Raw genomic sequence first — 20,838 nt, 5'->3', positions numbered from 1 at the left:
TTCATTCTTTTCTATGGCTGAATAATATTCCATTATGAATATATACCACATCTTCTTTATCCATTCATCTATTGACAACACTTGGGCCAAGGAATACATTTAACCAGGTTACTTATTATCAAATTTTACCCTGCCCCCCTCTCACTCATAAATGCGTATGTTTTCCTACTAACAAGTAAGGAGAGGCAGCAAGTTTTTTCTTTTTTGTTTCTGATATGAGGTATATAAGAGTTTGTAGAGTCAAAAAGAGAGTTAACAGAGTACCTACAAATTTTTATAAACAATGAAAGGCAGCAGAGAAAGGGCAAAGTCCTTAAGTAGGCAATTTACAAAGGAAGAAAATCTATTTCATCTTCACAGGCAAATGTTCAGGATAGAATATTATAGGGGGGAAAAGTTGGGATATGTAGGAAAAATTAACTTCCAGTTATCAGAATTTTTAACAGTAATGACTCCAGAGAAGTTGGATTGCACACGTTATTTACCAACTGCTATGGCATGGGTTATGACAACCCAGAACAGTGCACCAACTACCAGAGCAGAACCAGGAGTCTAGAAACAACAGGACACACCATTGAGTAGTAGCTAATGGCAGTCCAAGGACAGTTACTTAACACACACTCTCTGCTGTCCTTGTTTTCTCAATTTTCTATAATGAACATATACTACTTTTATAGTTAAGAAAGTAAAGTAATATTTAACTTCCTTTTTCATCAAAGAGCTAACAGAGTATTGCAAATTACATTTCCTAAAGGTAATTCAAGCCATGCATTATGAATTTAAGCTCCGCAAACTCTATATGCAACCCACTTAGCTGGAGAGAGGTATTTACTTAGACAATGTCATTCCCAATTTACCATTTTTTATCCACTTTCAATTTAGCTATAAACAAGGCTACAAAATAATCAGAAAAATACTAACATTGCTAGTTCCTGACCTCCACCCCCACCAAGAGATTTTTAGGGAAGTAAATAGATGTTCCATTACAAAAAGGGGTTGGAGGAGTATGGGGAGAATGCAAAACTCAAATTCACAGAATAGAGGTTGCCACATGTTTCTTAAATCATATTTCTTAACTTTTTATTCTTAATGTATTATCTTCATTCTACTTCTGAATATTATATTAAGCCTGTATCTTACAAAGCAAGGGATTAAACATTTCTAAGCTCTCCCTTTCTGGCAAAATGTCCTTTTCTAAACTAAGGATCTCTGCCCCCCAAACATGTAAGCACATCTAAGTATTAAGGTAAAACCCTTGCCTTATAGCACCTCTCCCTTATACCCCAGGATTGTACCCCCAGCACCCACCTTTGTATTTTCTGACCCCAAGTCCTTGGCCACAGTTAACTGGCCAGGTAAACATCGGTTTTAAAGTTATGCTCTTGTGTTGTCTCCTATAAACGAGTTCATCCATCCCTCACATCCTTCACAATCACTTCATGAACCTGTATCTTTTGTTCTTTAAATTCTTGATGGTTGCCTTAACTTGACAATCATGATAACACCTGCCTTAACTAATCTTTGGAATCTGGGTACACATTTCACAGCAGCATTTTTATCCACATGAGCAGCCTTCCCAGAGAGCACATTAGTCAATTCATGATGACTTCTGAATTGATGAAACCATCTTAGACTGGCAGTAAAGTTCTTCAACCTCCTCATATTCACTGTTTTTTTTTTCAAAGAGCCAACTGACTTCAACGCATCCTGAATGTTAGCCAAACTGATGGAGACTTGTTTTTTTGGGGGGAGACTTTTTTTTTAAACACTCTTCAATCCAAACTAGAAGTAAATGTTCCATTTACTTTTCTTTTCTAGGAAAAGAAACCTGCCTAGTGCAATTTAAATTAAAAGCTGTCAAAGAAAGTGCCTCTACCTTGGTTTTTATAATCACAGGGCTTTTTCACGATGGCTTCTATCATAACTTCATGTAGGCCCACATCTCATCCTAGCTTCACCTTGCCGCTGTTATTTTTCACATCTAATTACATTCAATTTCACTTCTAGCAATTCACCTTTGCTGACCAAGCTCCTCTTTTAACTCTCCATTTCTGTCATATATTGTGGGTTCACCTCTGGGAGATGAGGAGGCAAGACAACTACACACTTGTTGTCTGAAGGTAACAGGTGTGCAGTGACCAATCACTGATGGACCTGAAAAGAAGGGTTGTGGTTGGCTGTGATCATGATGCACATCTGTTATTATGTAGTGATTTGTGGACTCTAAGAGTTGGGAGGATAGTTTGTAGTTTATGCAATTACTTATAGTTAATACAGTTGTAATTGAAATCTGAACCTTGCTGTTGTGGCAGGGGTGGACTGGAATAATTACCTCAACTGTGGTAAATGAAATGCAGGCATACGGAAATTATGCAGAGGACAGTCCTTAGGCTTAGTAGAGAGGACAGACAGGAGAGAAAGAACATCTCACAGGGAGAAGGTTACTCTACAGACACCAGGAAGGCCCAGAGCAGCACAATGGAGGAAGTTGCAATGTTTGAGGAACTGAGCAAGTCCATGTGGCACAACTCTTAAAGATTCAGAAATAAAATTAGTTTTCTTTATCTCACCGAGATCCCTGTCTCTCCACCTTTTTTTTTTTTTTCCTGAGAGGAAGGGAGTTCTGCGGGAAAACCAAGAGGTTTGTGCCAGGAGGGAAGTTATGCAACATAGGGGTGGGTGTCAAGGGAGAAAGCAATGGTTGGCCAACAGGATGAACTAGAGGCGTTTGTCATGTGGTGTGAAGATTTAAAGGAGGAAAATAGCCATGCTGAGAATAGAATGGAGATAGAGGTGCATGCCAAGAAAAACACAAATATATTCAGATAACCTAATCTAGCAACCTTCTTTACCATCAAGTGATGTGTCCAGGTGAATTAAAGCTGGTCTAGATAGAAGATCTGTTTGTTTTATGAAATTAGAAGCCATGATCCTACCTCCCAATGCAGGTGCTTGGTTAACTTTTGCAAAAGTACAATCAAACAAAGTAAGCAGCTGAGAATAGAGTTGAAAAACTCAAGGCCCAAGCTCAATTACCAAATTTTCTACAACTTTCCTAAATAATCTATCCACAGAACTCTAAATGTCTTGATCTGAACCTCTCACATGGCTCATCTCACAGTCTATTTGGTAGGACAGTTTCTGATCTTTTATAAGGCAAGAATTCTGTCTTGTTCATCTTGGCACACCCTCTTACTTTGAAAGGGTATACAGATAAAGAGTACAGGTTAACAGAGTTAGCTATGCATGAACTTCAATCTTAGCTCTGCAGTGTGAATTTGGACAATCTGTTACTCAGTTATCTAATATCTGTTTCCTTACTGTAAAATAACCCCTCAAAGGGTTGTGAGTATCAAATGAAGGGGCTAGTTAAAGCACTGAGCACAGAGACAGGCACAAACACTCAATAATAAGCTACTTAATTTGTATTCACTGAATGGATAAACTCTAAACTCTATTGTGGTTCTTCCAAGTCATTCTTTTTATTTTTTTAAAGATTTATTTATTTATTCATGAGAGACACACAGAGAGAGGCAGAGACACAGACAGAGGGAGAAGCAGGCTTCCCACAGGGAGCCTGGTGAGGGATCCCAGGATCAGGCCCTGAGCCAAAGGCAGATGCTCAACCGCCGAGCCACCCAGACGTCCCATTCAAGTAATTATTTTTAATACGAAAATTATACTTAAAAGACAAGAGCTATTTGGGCTTCCATGTAACACTCACTGTTATTTTGCTTTTTATAGCACCAACTGTGTGGGAATATGATGATATGCATGTATCATTTAATCCTCTTCAAAAAAAATAATCAGTTTTTTCAGCTCGAAGTTCACACTGAATATTTGGGTATTCGATTCTCTCAGCATAGAAGACAGTCACAGCCTTAATTAACCTGGTAATAACCAAATCTAAATACTACAAAGCATAGGAAACCACAAAAGCACAAAATATAACTGACCCCCAAAACTTAACCCACCATCTATAAAGTCAACAGAAGACACATGACTAAGACACACAAAAAACTACTGGAAATGTTAAGGAATAGAATGCTATATTCTAGATAATGGCATTTCCAGCAGAAAGCTTTCGATTTTTAATTTTTAAAAGAAAACAACTTGTGTGATATCACAATCAAGCTAAGTAGACATTTAATTAAATTATAACTCCACTGTGATTTTTTTTTTAATTCTGCTCCCAAATCTCCAATATGTCCAATGTGGACCATGAAAACACCATCAGTTTTAGAACCAATTCCTTGTTTAAAAAAACAGTTAGACCACCCCCTCACAAAAGGCACCAGTAACGTCACTGATGTCACAATTACCTCTATTCACTATCAATGCATTCTCTAATAAAGAGATCTTTTGTGCCTCTCCCATAAAAAGACCTTGTACAATACTACTGACTTAGGTGACTAAGTCAGAAGCAACCCACATCCACACAATTATCCCACAAAGCATTAAGCGCTAATTATCCTAACTGCCAGGCCTCTGAGAAGACTTGGCACATTGTTAGTTCCATATTTAAAATTTCCATGTTATTCCAAAAATAATTAAAACAAGATTCCACCTCCACAGTTAGCTCCTGTCCCACAGGAACCTAGCTGACAGCTTCATCTATTTACCCCTCTCCTCTCATAATTTTGCCAATCTGGATCGGTGTCTTTTTCTGGTAATAATGAAATAAGAATAATTCTTGCCAATTCCCAGAGACACTCCACTATAACCTTTCACAGCATTTTTAAAGGCTTACAAAAATATTTCTTTTCATGGTCTCCTTTAGGGCTATATTCTTGGGGGGTAAAAGCTGAAATTCTAGGAAATTAATGACACATGTGTTTACTACACAGGTGTGGACTTGGCTGAATGTTACTGGTGACCAAGTGCTTAAAAAATTCAGAGAACGGCAAAAATGACAAAAATCAAAGTTCAGCCAAAAGAGTTAAGAATTCTATAACTCTGCTTTAGAGACCAAAAAGAATGGCTAACCTCTCAATTCTAAGATATTTTCAAATGGCAGTTTCTCAGATATAGACTGAATCCATCACTGGAACTACTAACATTTTACTCACCTGGGAACTAGTGTGAATCTTGGTCCTTCTTACATGCTATTTTAAAAACAACACAAACTACAGTATTACACATTTGGATATACTTTAAAAAACAACATACACATTTCTAACTTGAGCCTCTTGTAATGCAGTGTCTGGTTAAGAGTGCCCAACAGCTATATGTGGCAGGTGGCTACCATACTGGACAGCACAGTTCTACAGATTAGTGATATATTTTTTAAAGTACTTAAATATGGGGTGCCTGGGTGGCTCAGTCAGTTAAGCATTCAACTCTTGGTATCAGCTCAGGTCATGATCTCATGGTTGTGGGATCGAACCCCATGTCAGGCTCCACAGAGGGAGCAGGCTCCCTCTCCCCCCACTAAAATAAAATAAATCTTAAAAAAAGGGGGGGGACTTAAATACAACATGCTTTATTTACTGCTAATTTCCTACCACAATCCCAAAAGATTTTACAACCTAAATAAATAGAGATCAGTATTTTATAAACATAAACTCCAGGGATTTCCCTCTTGGCTCCCCTTCCTGGCCTAGTTCAGCATCTTGTTCTTTTAAACACTTAATCTCAGGGACAGTTTATTTCAATTCTGCCCTTCATTCTAAGAGATTCTCAATTCCTCTATAGCCATGGTTTGCCCACTTAATTTCCAATAATGTTCAAGTCCTTGGTGAGGATATATCCCAGTAAGAGATAGTCATGTCTACTCTTCTTCCTGAAGAATACCTATTATGTTAGAACTGCATATAAACTTTTGCTAGCAACAAACATAAAACAGACAACAGAAAATGATGTTACCACACTAGGTATTTCTTCCCTTTGGGCCTTTACAGTCTCCTGAGCTATCTTCTATATTTTTTCCACTGGGTACCTCTTTCCATTTTTAATTAGCTTCTTTTTAATAGAGTAGCTCCTTCTTCACCAGACTTAATGCATGGGCACAGTGAGTTAAAAATGTATTCCCTAGGGCACCTGGGTGGCTCAGTCAGTTAAGTGCATGCCTTCAGCTCAGGTCATAATCCTGGGTCCTGGGGTAGAGCCTGTCATGGGCTCTCTGCTCTGCTGAGAGCCTACTTCTCATTCTCCCTTTGTGCATGCACTCTCTCTCTCTCAAATGAATAAATAATATTTTTTAAAAAATGTATCCCTTAACTTACCTCTCTGCCTTTTCAGGATTAAGAACCATCCTGAACAAAACAAAATAAAACAAAATGAACAAAAATGAAAAAAAAGACTCAAGCTCTGGAAAAAAAAAAATCCAACTTGTTCAAACTTTGATTTCTCTCCTCCAATGGTATATCTATCAGAGCCTTCTTTCTTCTGTGGTCATATGTGGTTATTTAAAAAAATGCCTGAGTGAGCAAGACTGCTCACCTATAGGAAGCCAAAACTAAAAACAAGAAAACAGATACAGAAACTGCTTAATCATTGTCACCCTCATCTCCAGCGGTAGTCAAGGCTCTCTGATCAGGTATTCCAGTTTGCTCCCTTCAGTTTCATTTTCTAAAATCTTTCTCCATGTATAAACTATGTTTTCTTCACTGGTATTATAATTTCTCTAAGTCTGGCAAGCATCTTCTTCTTAGATCCACCATTCATACACAAAGAGACCACAATGGCAAGCTCATCCCACATCCCTCTGTGGTTTTTATTTCTAGCCCCACCTAATCACTAGGCTTGGAGATGGGAGTCCTCTCATTTTTCGACAGCCTGCCTGATACTGTTCATGGCCTGTCCAATCTAAAATCTTGTGTGGTCTAAACTAACAAAGTACTTTCCTCTCTTCTCTGAAAAAATCTTTTAATTCACTCTGTCTCATAACCTTTCAGTTATTTTCTGTTCCCTCATAGCCTTCTACTGAGGCTTTCGAAACAGAACTGCAAATTCTTCTAAATGTGTGCTAGGAGGCCTGCTTCTCATTGTTGAAAATCCAGGTTTCCAAGTCTGCAAGGTTTTAAGTCAGATCCTAGGCTGTGGCAAATCCACCAAGGTAATACCACTCTTTGAAACACCTTTAGGAAGGCAACCAGCTCGTTTTACCTGAAGACAGCACTTCCAAAGTGTCAATAACTGGCACATACCTACAAGGACAGTTTCTATTCTTCTAATATTTCTCCACCTCTTTGTATTAAGTTACTATTATTCTCTCATTGGCACTGGTTACTTTTGGCTTAACCTCTATCTACCACGTGAAGGAGAGGGTCACATCTATTCAAAGTTCTTTGAACTATTCCAACATTTATTGAAGTATGCAATAAGCTATGAAGAAAGTACTATGCTAGGTGCCAAGAAGAACTTAAAAAATAGATAAAGCAATCTGGATGAGAAGAAAAATCTGTACACAAACTCAGAAATATAAGGGGCAGGAACAAAAGAGTAGGCTGTGTCCTAACTAGATCTCTGTATATAATTAGCTGTTCTGACACTTCTCTCTGCCATATCATCATTCTCTTCTGCCTCCTTTCCATCGTGTATTACTTGCAGGAGACAGCTAATGCTCTCCGAAGTTCCTTCCACGGCTTCTATCCATACTAATTTTTGTGGTTGGCCTCTGCCTCTTCAACTGCCAGCCTGCCTGGAAGAATTGCTGCGGCTCCTCAGGGAGGGTTCCAGGACACAAGTCTCCCAGCATGTACAAACAGAAGGTGCTGCACAACTGAAAGCTATTCTCCACCTTGTATCTGAACCAGAATTCTCCAAACTGAAGTCCCACATTTTTCAACTTTTGCTACAAGCTAAATGTAAATTCTCTGTACCCTGCATGTTAAAGATGCTGAGGAAATAACCGCATTGTACCTACTGGTAATAGGCAAGAACTGGAAAGTCTGAGTGTATCAGACATTTCCATTAAGCTATCATTTAAAAACTTTCGTTCTGTAGAACTCCAATTTTGTGGGTTTTAAGTGTTTTGGGAGTAGGAAGACAAGAACAAGGGTTCTCTGGTCAAATATGCATGGCAAACGAGGAGTTTGGCGAAGTTAGATGAGTTTCTTTAGGACTGCTGATGGCCCCTGGAATGTGCTAAAGTGAGTCTCTTAGAGAAGAGTATTCAGGGGACATGATGTGAGGCATTTCCCATGTGACCTTTTGACTCCATATCGTCTGTTTCCACAAAGCACTTCCAGACCCCAATTTCTCCTCTGTAAAACAAGTACTTATTTCATAGGGTTAATATGAGGATTAAATAAGTTAATACATGTAAAATGCTGAGAACAATGCTAGATATATAGTAAGCACTCAAAAAGAGTTAACTATAATTGCCATGACATTCCCCTATGCTGATACTATTCAATATGGCAATATTCCCAGAAAAATGAAGTGAAATTTTTTTTCTGTGTAGTGATTTCCACTATTACTACCAAGTGGACAGAATGAACCCTCTGTTTGCCTGAGAGGCACTGCTTGAGGTGCCACATAACAGAAAACATTTATAGAAATAATTGATATATATGATATAGTTATCAGTAAGAAACAGTTCTTGGGAAACCTGGGTGACTCAGTGGTTGAGCATCTGCCTTTGGCTCAGGGCATGATCCCGGTCCCGGAATGGAGTCCTACATCAGGCTTTCTGAGAGGAGCCTGATTCTCCCTCTGTCTGTGTCTCTGCATCTCGCTCTTGTCTCTCATGAATAAATAAATAAAATCTTTTAAAAAATGGAAATAGTTCTTACAGAAAAAGCACAACGTGAAAAAGGTGTTATAAATTTTCTTCATTCCAAAAGGAAGAAGGCTTGAATACTTTGAGAGCTGAGGTGGTCTAAATGCACTCAGTATGGTCTCTGGCACATAGTAAGGACTTGGTAAAAGTTTGATGAGAAGCCTGAGAAATTAATGGATAAATGACTATTACCTTGAACAGCTCAAATATTATTTCTAAATCACTATAAAACAACTGGAAAACCCATACATTTTTCTATTTAGGCTCCTTTACTCTTCTCCATAGATGTTTAATCATATAGGTGAAATATGAAAGTAGGTAGAAGAGTTGTTGCCATATTCTGTTTAAGAGTTATTAGTGGTACTTGGCAGAATTTAATCTCCCAGGTGTGTCAAAATCTAACCTCTGCTGAAAAATAAAAATAAAAAAACTGTAAAAGTAATGTGCACCATACACGATGGTATATGTCTATTTTTTTTTTAATTTCTTATTTGACAGAGAGAGAGAATGTGCATGCAAATGAGCAGGGGGAGTAGCAGACGGAGAGGGAGAAGCAGGCTCCCCTCAGAGCAGGGAGCCCTACATGGGGCTAGATCCCAGGACCCTGGGATCATGACCGGAGGTGAAGGCAGGTACTTAACCAAAAGCAGACACATAACTGACTAAGCCACCCAGGCACCTCTGACGTTTATTTTTAAAGATACAGTACCTACCTGCCTCATATTTATAATTTATAGTGGAATTTGTCATTTACAAACTTACACAGAAATCTATCTCTACATGATCATCTGAGCTGGTCTTAGAACTATGCAAATTTTAAAAGAACTGATAAATGATCAGAAATAGAAAACTAAGCTATGAAGAATTAAGTGTGTTAATGGAAGAAAAAAAATGTGCATTTCATAAAAATCAACAAGAATCTTCCCAATTTTTTTTTCTGAAAACAATGATCTCAAATACTTCCAATTTTTAAATACCAGAATTCTATGCCTAGAACCTCAGCAGTTTCTTCTCTTTATTTTATAGCCCTCCTTCATTTCCTTCTTTCCAACAACCTGGTAATCCTCACATTAAAGAATTCTAGGACAGAGATGCCTGAATGGCTCAGTGGTTTAGCATCTGCCTTTGGCTCAGGGCATGATCCTGGGGTCCAGGGATGGAGTCTTGCACCGGGCTCTCTGCAGGGAGCCTGCTTTTCCCTCTGCCTATGTCTCTGCCTCTCTGTATCTCTCATGAAAAAAAAAAAAAAATTCTAGGACAGGGGTCGGCAAATTATGGCCAAGGTCCAAATATGGCTTGTTGTCCATTTTGTACACCAGATGGCCAAGATTTTTTTTTTTTTACACATTTTTAAACAGTTGGGAATAAATCAAAGAATATGTGACAGAGATCTCATGTGGCTCGCAAAACCTAAAATATTTACTCTCTGGCCCTTTACAAAAAACTTTGTTGATCCTGCTCGAGGGTATTATTTATCACAGCTTACTCAGTAATTTAAGACAGTTCATATCAATGACCAGTTCAAAATGAATCATTACATGTTACAGTGATAATTAGCACAGAACTCCTTTGTAACAGTATTTTTGGTCTTTATGCATACCACTTAGTTCCAATAACCAATTAAGTTGTTTTTTAGAATGCTAGCACAGAATCCCACACATTATGGAAGTTCAAATATCAAACTCAGACCATCTAAACAATAGTACTTCAGTTACAATGCTAGTCTATAGTAGTGGAATGGCTTGGATACAGGAAACCCTTTTTCTATCTTGGGAATTCAGATCAACTGATAAGCAAAGAAAGCTCGGACCATTTTCTCCTATTTGCACATCCCCCATTCTTACTTAATTAAAAGGAAGAAAATAATTTTTCCTTGCTTTCTCTGAAGTCCATCCTAGGTGAGATGTATAGATGTACGGATATATATCAAAATCTCAATGTGTTTTTTTAATTAAGTTTTCTTACAGAGAGTTTCTCCCCAAGTATTTGGAAGAAAACAAACACAGAAACTTACTCCAGAGCAGGTCTCAGAACTCTGACTTTTAATGCTTCTAATATTCGATTTAACTCCACAAATGGTTCTTTCTGACTTGGGTCTACAGAAAGACCAGATTCCTGAAAAAATAGAAAGTACTTCTGTTAGCAGTAATCAGGTTAAAAGATATAATAAGGGATCCCTGGGTGGCGCAGCGGTTTGGCGCCTGCCTTTGGCCCAGGGCGCGATCCTGGAGACCCGGGATCGAATCCCACATTGGGCTCCCGGTGCATGGAGCCTGCTTCTCCCTCTGACTGTGTCTCTGCCTCTCTCTCTCTCTGTGACTATCATAAATAAATAAAAATTAAAAAAAAAAGATATAATAAAAACATATTCTAAATTATAAAATATGGCGCAAGCCATTAAAAATAATTTTTTTACCATATATTTCTATGGTACAGACTGAAGACTGAGCCCTACTATCATTCTTTCCAGTAGTAGTAGAACCCTTATGTATTCCATACAGAGTGCATCAATGTATGGAATAAAGCTTCGTATGACTTTGCAGAGATGTAAGTTCTGGTCAGTAAAACATAAACATGTACTCTTTATCCCTTCCTGGCATATCAAAAGTTGTAACAGCAGAGCTACAAGGAGGGTAGGTCCCTAAAAGCTCATGGAGCACAGCTACAATATATGCTGTGGATGGCTTACTACCTCCTATTTCTGTGCAAGAGAAATAAACTTCATTTTTTTAAGCCACTGGTATTTTATGTCTTTGTACTTATAAATCAGCTTAATCCTAAACAATATAGGATTTAATAGACATAAACAAAATTCCCATACAGAGAAAGACCTGTGTTATTGTTTTTCTGAATTATTTAAAATAGAAGTGGTGCCTGGGTAGCTCAGTCGGTAGAGCATGCAACTCTTGATCCTGGGGTTGTGAGTTCAAGTCCCACACTGGGTATAGAGATTACTTAAAAATAAAATCTTTAAAAAAATAATAAAATAGGTTTAGATTAGAGGTTTTGTTTACAGTCTGGCTTTAAACTATTTCATCTTTATAATCCTTCATTTTTCTAAACAGAAAATACAATAGCACATGGTGGCTTAGACTAAGTTTGAGGACATGAATTTGGGACTGAATCCTAGTTCCTTTGCTAAGGAACCTGCATGGCCTCGGGCAAGCCACTTCTCCAGACCTCAGATTCCTTATCTGTAGAATGGAAGCAATTTTTACCTCACAGGATTGCAGTGAAGAATAATGGCAGGAGTTGGCTTGTGGACTCAATACATGGTAGCTGCCACCATTCTGACTAGGTGATACTGGTGAACTATTCTGAGATCCCTAAGCTCATGTCTACTAGCAATAAAAGACAAAAGCTGCTCATCTGAAGTAAATTTTAGCTTTAAACTCATTTGATAAACAAAATGCTACAAGTTGGGCCAGATTCTTCTTTTCTGCTATCCTACCTTCCCTATTAAAAGAGGAAATGGGGAAGGTCATATCACTTTTGACCTCTTGATGACCTGGGACCAATGTGATGGGGCAGGAATAAGGAAAAAGCAACTCAAATAAGAAGTTCTAGGATCGTAGTCTTTACTAATTAGAAAAGAAAAGAAAAGAAAAGAAAAGAAAAGAAAAGAAAAGAAAAGAAAAGAAAAGAAAAGAAAAGAAAAAGAAAAGAAAAGAAGAAAAAGACTTCCTAGTAAAATGAGGTTAGTCCTGAAACTTAAAATATTAAAAATCTATCTATGGCTAGAAGAAGATTCAAAAACTCCAAGGAGTCCCCTCGTTTATTTCATCCTCTCACACACTGGCACACTGGTAGCAGACATACTGTTACCTGGCAGAGCTCTTCAGCTACGTCCAGCATTCCTTGTCGGAAGAAGTGCTCCACCATCACCTCATTGAGAAGCCTTTGACTGTCAGCCTGCCAGCAGCCGTCTATTCCCACACTGCTGATGTCAGAATCAAAATTCTGAAAAGAAAATGAATCATGAATTGACTAGGATATATGATTTGGACCCCACCTAACAGAAAGAGTGCCCTTCATTTCACTCTAAATATCCACAGTAAGGACCCAGTTCAAATCATCTGCAGCCTATGAAAGGAAGTGGTTTTTCCACTGCTCCTTTTTAAAACTTATCACTCTCGTTGATTAGTGCTGGAAGAGTCAATGAGTACATTTTTGGGAAAATATACACATTTAACCATTTCTGTGAATTAACTGATTTCTAAGCAATATAGCAATATTTTCAGGTGTACAATGCTACCTATAAAAACATATTCAATGCAGCACTATCTGACTGGAAAAGAGAGAAAACCCATATGCCCAACACAGGATTAAAGAATCATGGCCTAGCCCAACAACTGCTGTGCCAAGGGAGGGTTTGGGGGTGGGAGATCGGCCAGATAATTAAGAGAGTAGGCTCTGAGGCCAATCTGCTTGGATTTGAATCCTGGGTTTTCTTACTAGCCATGTGATCTTGGCCAAATTAGTCAAGGTCTTTGAGCTTGAGCTTTCTTAAGTGGAGAATATAACAGTATCTTTCTATTATAGGCTGCATCTTCTTAGAATTCCCATGTTGAATTCCTAATTCCCAGCACCTCATTAAATTAAGATGAGGCCATTAAGGGGGGCGGGTAATCCAACAGTACTGCTATCCTTATAAAAAGAAGAAATTAGGACACAGATAGGTACAGAGGAAAGACCATAGGTTATGGATTGAATGTCTGTGTGTATCCCGCCCCCCCCCCCAAATTCCTACAGTGAAGCCCTAACCCACCAATGTGGCTATATGTGGAGACAGTCTGTGAGTAAGTGATAAAAGGTTAAATGAAGTTATAAAGGTAGGGGCCTTAACCATTAGGGCTGGTCCTCTTAGAAAACAACGGACAAACACCAGACTGCTGTCTCTACCCTGCGAGGACACAGTGAGAAGGCAGTCATCTGTAAGCCAGAAAGGAGGTTGTGTGCTCTCAATAGGAAATGAATTGGCTAGCCAGCACGTTGATTTTAGGCTTCCTAGTCTCCAGAACTGTGAGAAAAATAAATTTCTATTGTTTACATAACCTAGTCTATGGCACTTTGTTTTGGCAGCTCAAACAGACTAAGATACCATGTGATGATATTGGGAGAAGATGGCTATCTACCAGCCAAGAAGACAGGCCTCAGAAGAAATCAATCCTGCTACCACTCTGATCTTGAACCTCTAGTCTCTAGAGCTGTGGAAAAATTAAGCCATCCAGTATGTGGCACTATGTGATAGCAGCCCCAGCAAATTAATATACTCCCTTATTGGTTAAATAAAATGGTAGTTGCTACTATTATTAGTATTACTATTCCTAATGAAAAAGTGAAGCTCATTATTCTATCTACTAATATGGAAAAATATCCATGACACCGAAGTGAAAAAAATCAAGTTTTACAAAATTATGACCCCATTTTTGTCTTTTAAAGGAATACTTGCAAAAGCTTAGGAAAAAATCCAAAAGAATATACGTTAAAGTATTAGCAGAGATTATCATTGAAGATTCCCACTCTCCACATAAAAGATTTTTTTAAAAGCACACATGTTGAAAGTTCCAGTTCGGATAAGATCATGCACATTCCACCCTATCTATCCTACTGAATATAGTTATAAAATCCAGACAGAATGAAGGCAACAGCCATTTGAGAACACTAAAAATTGACTACACATCTTCCTCCACTTATTATGGAGTTGCATCCTGATAAATCCAAAGTTGAAAATAACATTCGCTGATAATGTATTTAATATACCTAACCTACCAAACATCATAGCTTAACCTAGCCTACCTTAAACATGCTCAGAATGCTTACTTTAGCCTACAGTTAGGCAAAATCATCTAACACAAAAGACTATTTTATAACAAAGTATTGAATATCTCATGTAATTTATTGACTACCATAATGAAAGTGAAAATGGTGATACGAGTATAAAATGGTTCTAAGTGGGGCACCTGGGTGGCTCAGTGGTTGAGCAATCTGCCTTTGGCTCAGGTCGTGATCCCAGGGTCCTGGGATTCAGTGCTGCATCAGGCTCCAGGTAGGGAGCCTGCTTCTCCCTCTGCCTATGTCTCTGCTTCACTCTGTGTCTCTCATGAATAGATAACATGGTTCTAAGTGTATTGGTTGTTTATCCTTGTGATCACATGGCTGTTTACCCTCGTGATCATGTGGCTGGATGGAGCTGTTGCTCATTGCTCCTGCCCCATATTCACAAGGATATTATACTACAAAATATGGCTAGCCCTAGAAAAGATCAAAATTCAAAATTCCACGTACAGTTCCTACCAAATGCATATAACTTTCACACCATCATAAAGTAAAAAATTTGTAAGTCAAATCATCCTAAGTCAGGGACCATCTAAGTGGAATGGGAAGAGGGTCACAGGACTAGTGGGGAGTTTACTACTTTTCTCCCTCCAATACCTCTCAGCCTGGATGCAAAACAGCCACAACACAGAACCAGGCACCAATAAATGGACACAGAGTTCCAGAGGAAGTGCTCTAGTTTTGGCATGACAAACAGGAATGGGTTTCTCCTAGTACCTAGAGAGGAAGGGAAATCACATGTTCTTTCTATCTGTTTTCTTGTACCTCTAGCTCAAGGCAGTGTGTATACAGGTACATTAGTTTTCTATTGCAACTTAAATCAGCACAATTTTATTATCTCACAGCTTGACAGATCAGAAGTACAATAGGCTCAGGCAGTTTCTCTGCTCCAGGTCCCACACAAAGCTGAAACTGAGGTGTCAATGACCTAGGCTCTTATCTGGGGAATATGGGATGAATCTGCTTTTAGGCTCGTTCAAGGTGTTGCAGAATGCAGTGCCATGCAGTTTTAAGACTAGAGTCCTGTTTTCCTAACTGGCTGTAGGAGCTGTTCTCGAGCTTCCAGAAGCCACTCACATTCTCTGGCTTGTGGTCCCCTCCATCTTCAAAGCCAATAACAGTGGTGACATCACTCACACTCTGAATCTTCTTTTCTCTTTCTACCAAGCTCTACTGCTTTTAAGGGCTCTTGTAAATTACACGAGGCTCACCTAATCTCCCTATTTTAAGGTCTACTGCTTAGCAACCTTAATTATACCCACAAAATTCCTTCATAGCAGTACCTAGATTAATGTTTGAATAACCAGGGACCAAGAATCTTGGGATGATATCTTTAGAATACTGACTACAGCAGGAAACCTAAAACTCCGGCAGAGGGGATTCTTTCTCTCCAATCAGAGGAGCAGTGGTCCCAAGAAGAAGGGGCAAAAACCTGTACTGCATCTTTGCTTTCTGTCTTTCCATTCCATAACCATAGGTACAGGCATGGTCATGGTAAATGTACAGAAGAATAGGGTAACAAAGCCCCAGCTTTCTGGCCAAATTACAAAAAAATGTGGCCCCAGGGAACCATAAAGTCCTAGCAAGCTCATAGAGAGCAAATAATTCAGAAAAGCAACCCCTTAAAGTTGTTGTTTATGAACTCCTGGGCTCACTCCAGTTGCACATGCATGGGCTGACCCTAAGCAACATACCAGACTTTGAAAACTTAACTAGGGGACAGAACTAGATTTCAGGTTCCAGAATGGCCATCAGATGGCACACAAATAAGATATATCTGAATAGCTCTAATATTATAACTATAACTCAGAGAAAAATGATCAGAACTTACAGCCTAAATCCAACCAGGTTAACTGTATGCTAAAACAGAAACATCAATATTCTCCACAGAATTTAAACAAGACCAAGAATCTTCTAATACAGTTGACCCTTGAACAACATGGGTCTGAACTGCACAGATCCACTTATGTGTGCATTTTTTCTGATAAAAATACACTACAGTACTGTATATGTATTTTCTCTTATGATTTTCTCAGTAACACTTTTTCTCTAGCTTACTTTAAGAATACAGTATATATAATATATATATATAAAACGTGTTATCAACTATTTATGTTATCAGTAAGACTTCCACTCAAGAGTAAGTTACCAGTAGTTAAGTTTGGGGGGAGTTAAAAGTTATATGTGGATTTTCAGTGGTGCAAGGTGTTGTTCAAGGGTCAGCTGTATTAAAAATGTCCAGGATACAATCCAAAAATCATCTGGCATACAAAGAACCAAGGAAATCTAGACTTACATGGGAAGAGATAGTTCAACACACACGAATGCCACGATGACAAAGATACTGAATTCATCAAAGACCTTAAAGTTATAAAACTGCTTTACAAAGCATCAGCAAATAATTTCAAACAAAAGACATAAAGTTGGGTGCTTGGGTGGTTCATTTGGTTAAGCATCTGCTTTCAACTGTTGTCATGATCCCAGGGTCCTAGGAATGAGCCCCGCATTGGGCTCCCTGCTTGGTCTGCTTCTACCCTCCGTCTGCCACTTCTCCTGCTTGTGCTTGCTCTTCCCTTCTCTGTGTCAAATAAATAAATAAAATCTTAAAAAAAAAAAAAAAAAGGACAGTCTTAGCAAGAAAAGGATACAGTAATTAAAAAAAAAAAAAAAAAAAAAAACTGGGATCCCTGGGTGGCGCAGCGGTTGGGCGCCTGCCTTTGGCCCGGGGCGTGATCCTGGAGACCTGGGATCAAATCCCACATCGGGCTCCCGGTGCATGGAGCCTGCTTCTCCCTCTGCCTGTGTCTCTGCCTCTCTGTCTCTCTCTGTGTGACTATCATGAATAAATAAATAAAATCTTAAAAAAAAAAAAAAAAACTAGTTGAATGGACTCAATATCAGAATGGAAATGACAACACAAAAAGTCAATGAAGATTAATAGAAATTATCTAAACAACAATTTAAAAGACTGGAAAAAATGAACCGAACCTCAGAGACCTGTGGGACAACAAGACATTTAACATGCATGTCATCAGAGTACCAGAAGGAGAAATGAGAGTAATGTAGAAAAATATTTGAAGAATATTTCCCAAATTTAGCAAAAGATGCAAGCCAACAGATTCAAGAAGCTCAGCAAACTCATAAAAGGATAAACTCAAAGAAATCCACACCCAAACACCTCACAAAATGATGAAAGCTAAAAACAAAGAAAAGTATCTTGAAAGTGGCTAGAGAAAACAGGTGTTGGCAAGGATATGGGAACCCTCTTGCACTGTTGGTGGGAATGCAAACTGGTACAGCCATGCTGGAAAACAGTTTGGAGGTTTCTCAGAAAGTCAAAAATAGAACCACCCTATGATCCAGTTACTGGATCATAAATACCACTACTAAGTATTTACCCAAAGGATACAAAAAAGGATTTGAAGGGGTAAATGCCTCACCCCGATATTTTTATTAGCATTATCAACAACAGTCAAACTATCGAGAGAGCCCAAATGGCCATCAAGTGATGAACAGATAAAAAAGATATGGTAGGTATACACAATGGAATATTACTCAGCCACCCAAAAGAATGAAATCTTGCCATTCACAATGACATGGATGGAGTGAGAGTATATTACGCTATACTTATAAGTCAGTGAAAGACACATGCTGTATGATTTCACTCATATGAAAGATTTAAGAAAGAAAACAGATGAACATATGGAAAGAAGGAAAAGGAGAAAAGGAGAGGGAAACAAGCCATAAGTGATTCTCTTAATAACAGAGAACAAAGTGAGGGTTGATGGGAGATCAGTGGGGAAGGGGCTAGATGGGTAATGGGGATTAAACAGGGCACTTGTTGTGATGAGCACTGGGTGTTGTAAGTGATGAATCACTGAATTCTACTCCAGAAAGCAACAGTGCACTCACTCTATGTTAACTAACAAAATTTAAATTAAATTAAATTAAATTAAAATTTTAAAAAACTTTCCCTAACCAGTTTTACTTTCATTCCCTGAATCTTTCATAGGCATTACCCTCTAATAAATTTGCATTTCTTTTTTTTAGCACATAAATTTAATTAGACAAGATTATTGAGATTTAACTGAAATTACAATCCCACAATTACTACTTAAATCAGACCGAGAAGCATATTATTATTTTATAGTACATACAAGAACAGGCAGAAACTGCTAAGCACCCATCATTTACGATTACCACTACACGGGAGAGTTCTCCTCTCTAATATTGAGCACATCTTTCTTTAAAGAGCTATCTACTCTAATTTTGGATGTCAATTCAGTAGCCTAAAACAAAACACATATAATAAGACTCAGAATTACACAAAAACCAAAAATGAACAAGTAAAATTACTGTCAGTCTTAATTTTTATTTACTTGCTTTTTACAGACTTCTTTCGTGGTCTAGTACGTAACCTAAAGAAACTAATAATATGAAGTACCTAGATGCTAAAGCAATAGCTTCCACACACATACTAAATAGGCTTGTCCCTAGCACTGAAGAAAAAAACCACAACTGCTTGCATAAGGCTAATTTTAAATCAGTTTATCAGATTCTGTCTGTTGAGAGATGACTTTATAAAAATCCACCAATGCTTCTGAGTAGACTATTACATTTTTACATCATCTATGTCCACTAGTAGAGATGGTGCTACTGTGTTCCTCTTCCAGACTAGAGCAGAGGCCATAAGGAGTGAATGATATCACATATGCTGTCTCATATTTTTGCCCTAGACAAACGGCCATTCAAATGAATAAAGGAATGGGTATCTGAAGATGACACAATTTATTTTTATTTTTTAAAAGATTTTATTTATTTATTTATTTATTTATGAGAGACACACAGAGAGAGGCAGAGACATAGGCAGAGCGAGAAACAGGCTCCCTGCGGGGAGCCTGATGCAGGACTCAATCCTAAGACCCCAGAATCACGACCTGAGCCAAAGGCAGATGCTCAACCACTGAGCCACCCAGGCGTCCGTGAAGATGACATAATTTATAACAAACTCCGGAATCTGCCTGTATTTCTCTAATGTCTAAGTGTACCCTATAAGCAAGAATCACTGAGACTACACAAGAAAATTTCCTTACTGATCTATCAATCTCCTCCAATCCAAACACAGCCTTCAGAATTCTACTTATTAACCTCCAACAAATTTATAAGCTATTCTTCAGGAAAGAAATGAAACAACTCTGAAAGACACACTGGTGGGACGCCTGGGTGGCTCAGTGGTTGAGCATTGCCTTTGGCTCACGGCATGATCATGGGGGCTGGGATCGAGTCCCGCATCCGGCTCCTTGCGGGAAGCCTGCTTCTGTCTATGTCTCTGGCTCCTTCTCTCTCTCTGTCTCTCATGAATAAATAAAATCTTTAAAAAAAAAAAAAAAAGACACACTTGTCATCTCAAAGGACAGACCATGTTAAAAGAGACTAGTTTATTTGGCAATATAGATTAAGTCCAAATTTTATTTTTATTTTTTATTTTTTTGGTAAGTCCAAATTTTAATAGCTACTATCTATCACAGATAGTAACTGCTCAAGAAAAGAATTCCTTCAAATCTTCCCTTAATATACATAAAAAAGCTAATTTTGTACAGCTGAAAGTGTTAAAACATGAAAGTTTAGTATTTATTTATTTATTTATTTTAAATATTTATTTATTTATGATAGTCACAGAGAGAGAAAGAGAGAGAGGCAGAGACACAGGCAGAGGGAGAAGCAGGCTCCATGCACTGGGAGCCCGACGTGGGATTCGATCCCAGGTCTGCCAGGATCGTGCCCTGGGCCAAAGGCAGGCGCCAAACCCCTGCGCCACCCAGGGATCCCGAAAGTTTAGTATTTAAACAAATTTAAACAATTTTACTATGGCCCCCACATACCTTTATTTCCATAAATATACCTTGGTCACTGTTATATGGGTAAGAAAAAAAAAATCAAACACCCTTACACTCAAGATATCGTCACTGTATTCAAACTCTATAACTTATTTGATAGTCTTGGAAAATATAACTAAACATGAATAAGCAATGCATTAGATGAAATTTTCTGAGCTCCCTTCTACCATTCTGATTTTGCAGTTTAAACTATCAAGGTAGAAAAACAAATTACTTTCATAGCTTATTTTCTGCTTACCTGTAGTTAAAATTAAAGTTAAAACTGTAAAAAGAGGTTGAGGAAATGCAATATAGTGTTAGAACTCCTTTTGTTATAACTGCGTTCTTTCTGTTGCATCAGTGTTAGGATCAGTTCCAGCTTCTGTTGCTAGGTGACCA

At 38.3% G+C, this 20,838-nt stretch overlaps 1 protein-coding gene across 4 annotated transcripts in view; it reads right to left on the bottom strand.

The window, feature by feature from the left end:
• RMND5A (required for meiotic nuclear division 5 homolog A) overlaps positions 1 to 20,838 on the bottom strand; it is a 63,451-nt gene that overhangs the window by 13,212 nt on the left and 29,401 nt on the right. For all 4 annotated transcript variants that reach the window (XM_077843187.1, XM_077843188.1, XM_077843189.1 and 1 more), the window contains exons 3-4: positions 12,551 to 12,685; positions 10,740 to 10,840 (exon numbers count right to left, since the gene is read on the bottom strand). In XM_077843187.1, the coding sequence (XP_077699313.1) occupies positions 10,740 to 10,840; positions 12,551 to 12,685 (236 nt within the window). The remainder of the gene's footprint in view (positions 1 to 10,739; positions 10,841 to 12,550; positions 12,686 to 20,838) is intronic.

The sequence above is a fragment of the Canis aureus genome, chromosome 12 (genome assembly GCF_053574225.1).
Source record: "Canis aureus isolate CA01 chromosome 12, VMU_Caureus_v.1.0, whole genome shotgun sequence".
NCBI lineage: Eukaryota > Metazoa > Chordata > Mammalia > Carnivora > Canidae > Canis > Canis aureus.
The sequence above is the reverse complement of the archived record's forward strand: the minus strand, read 5'-3'. Positions and strand labels throughout refer to the sequence as shown.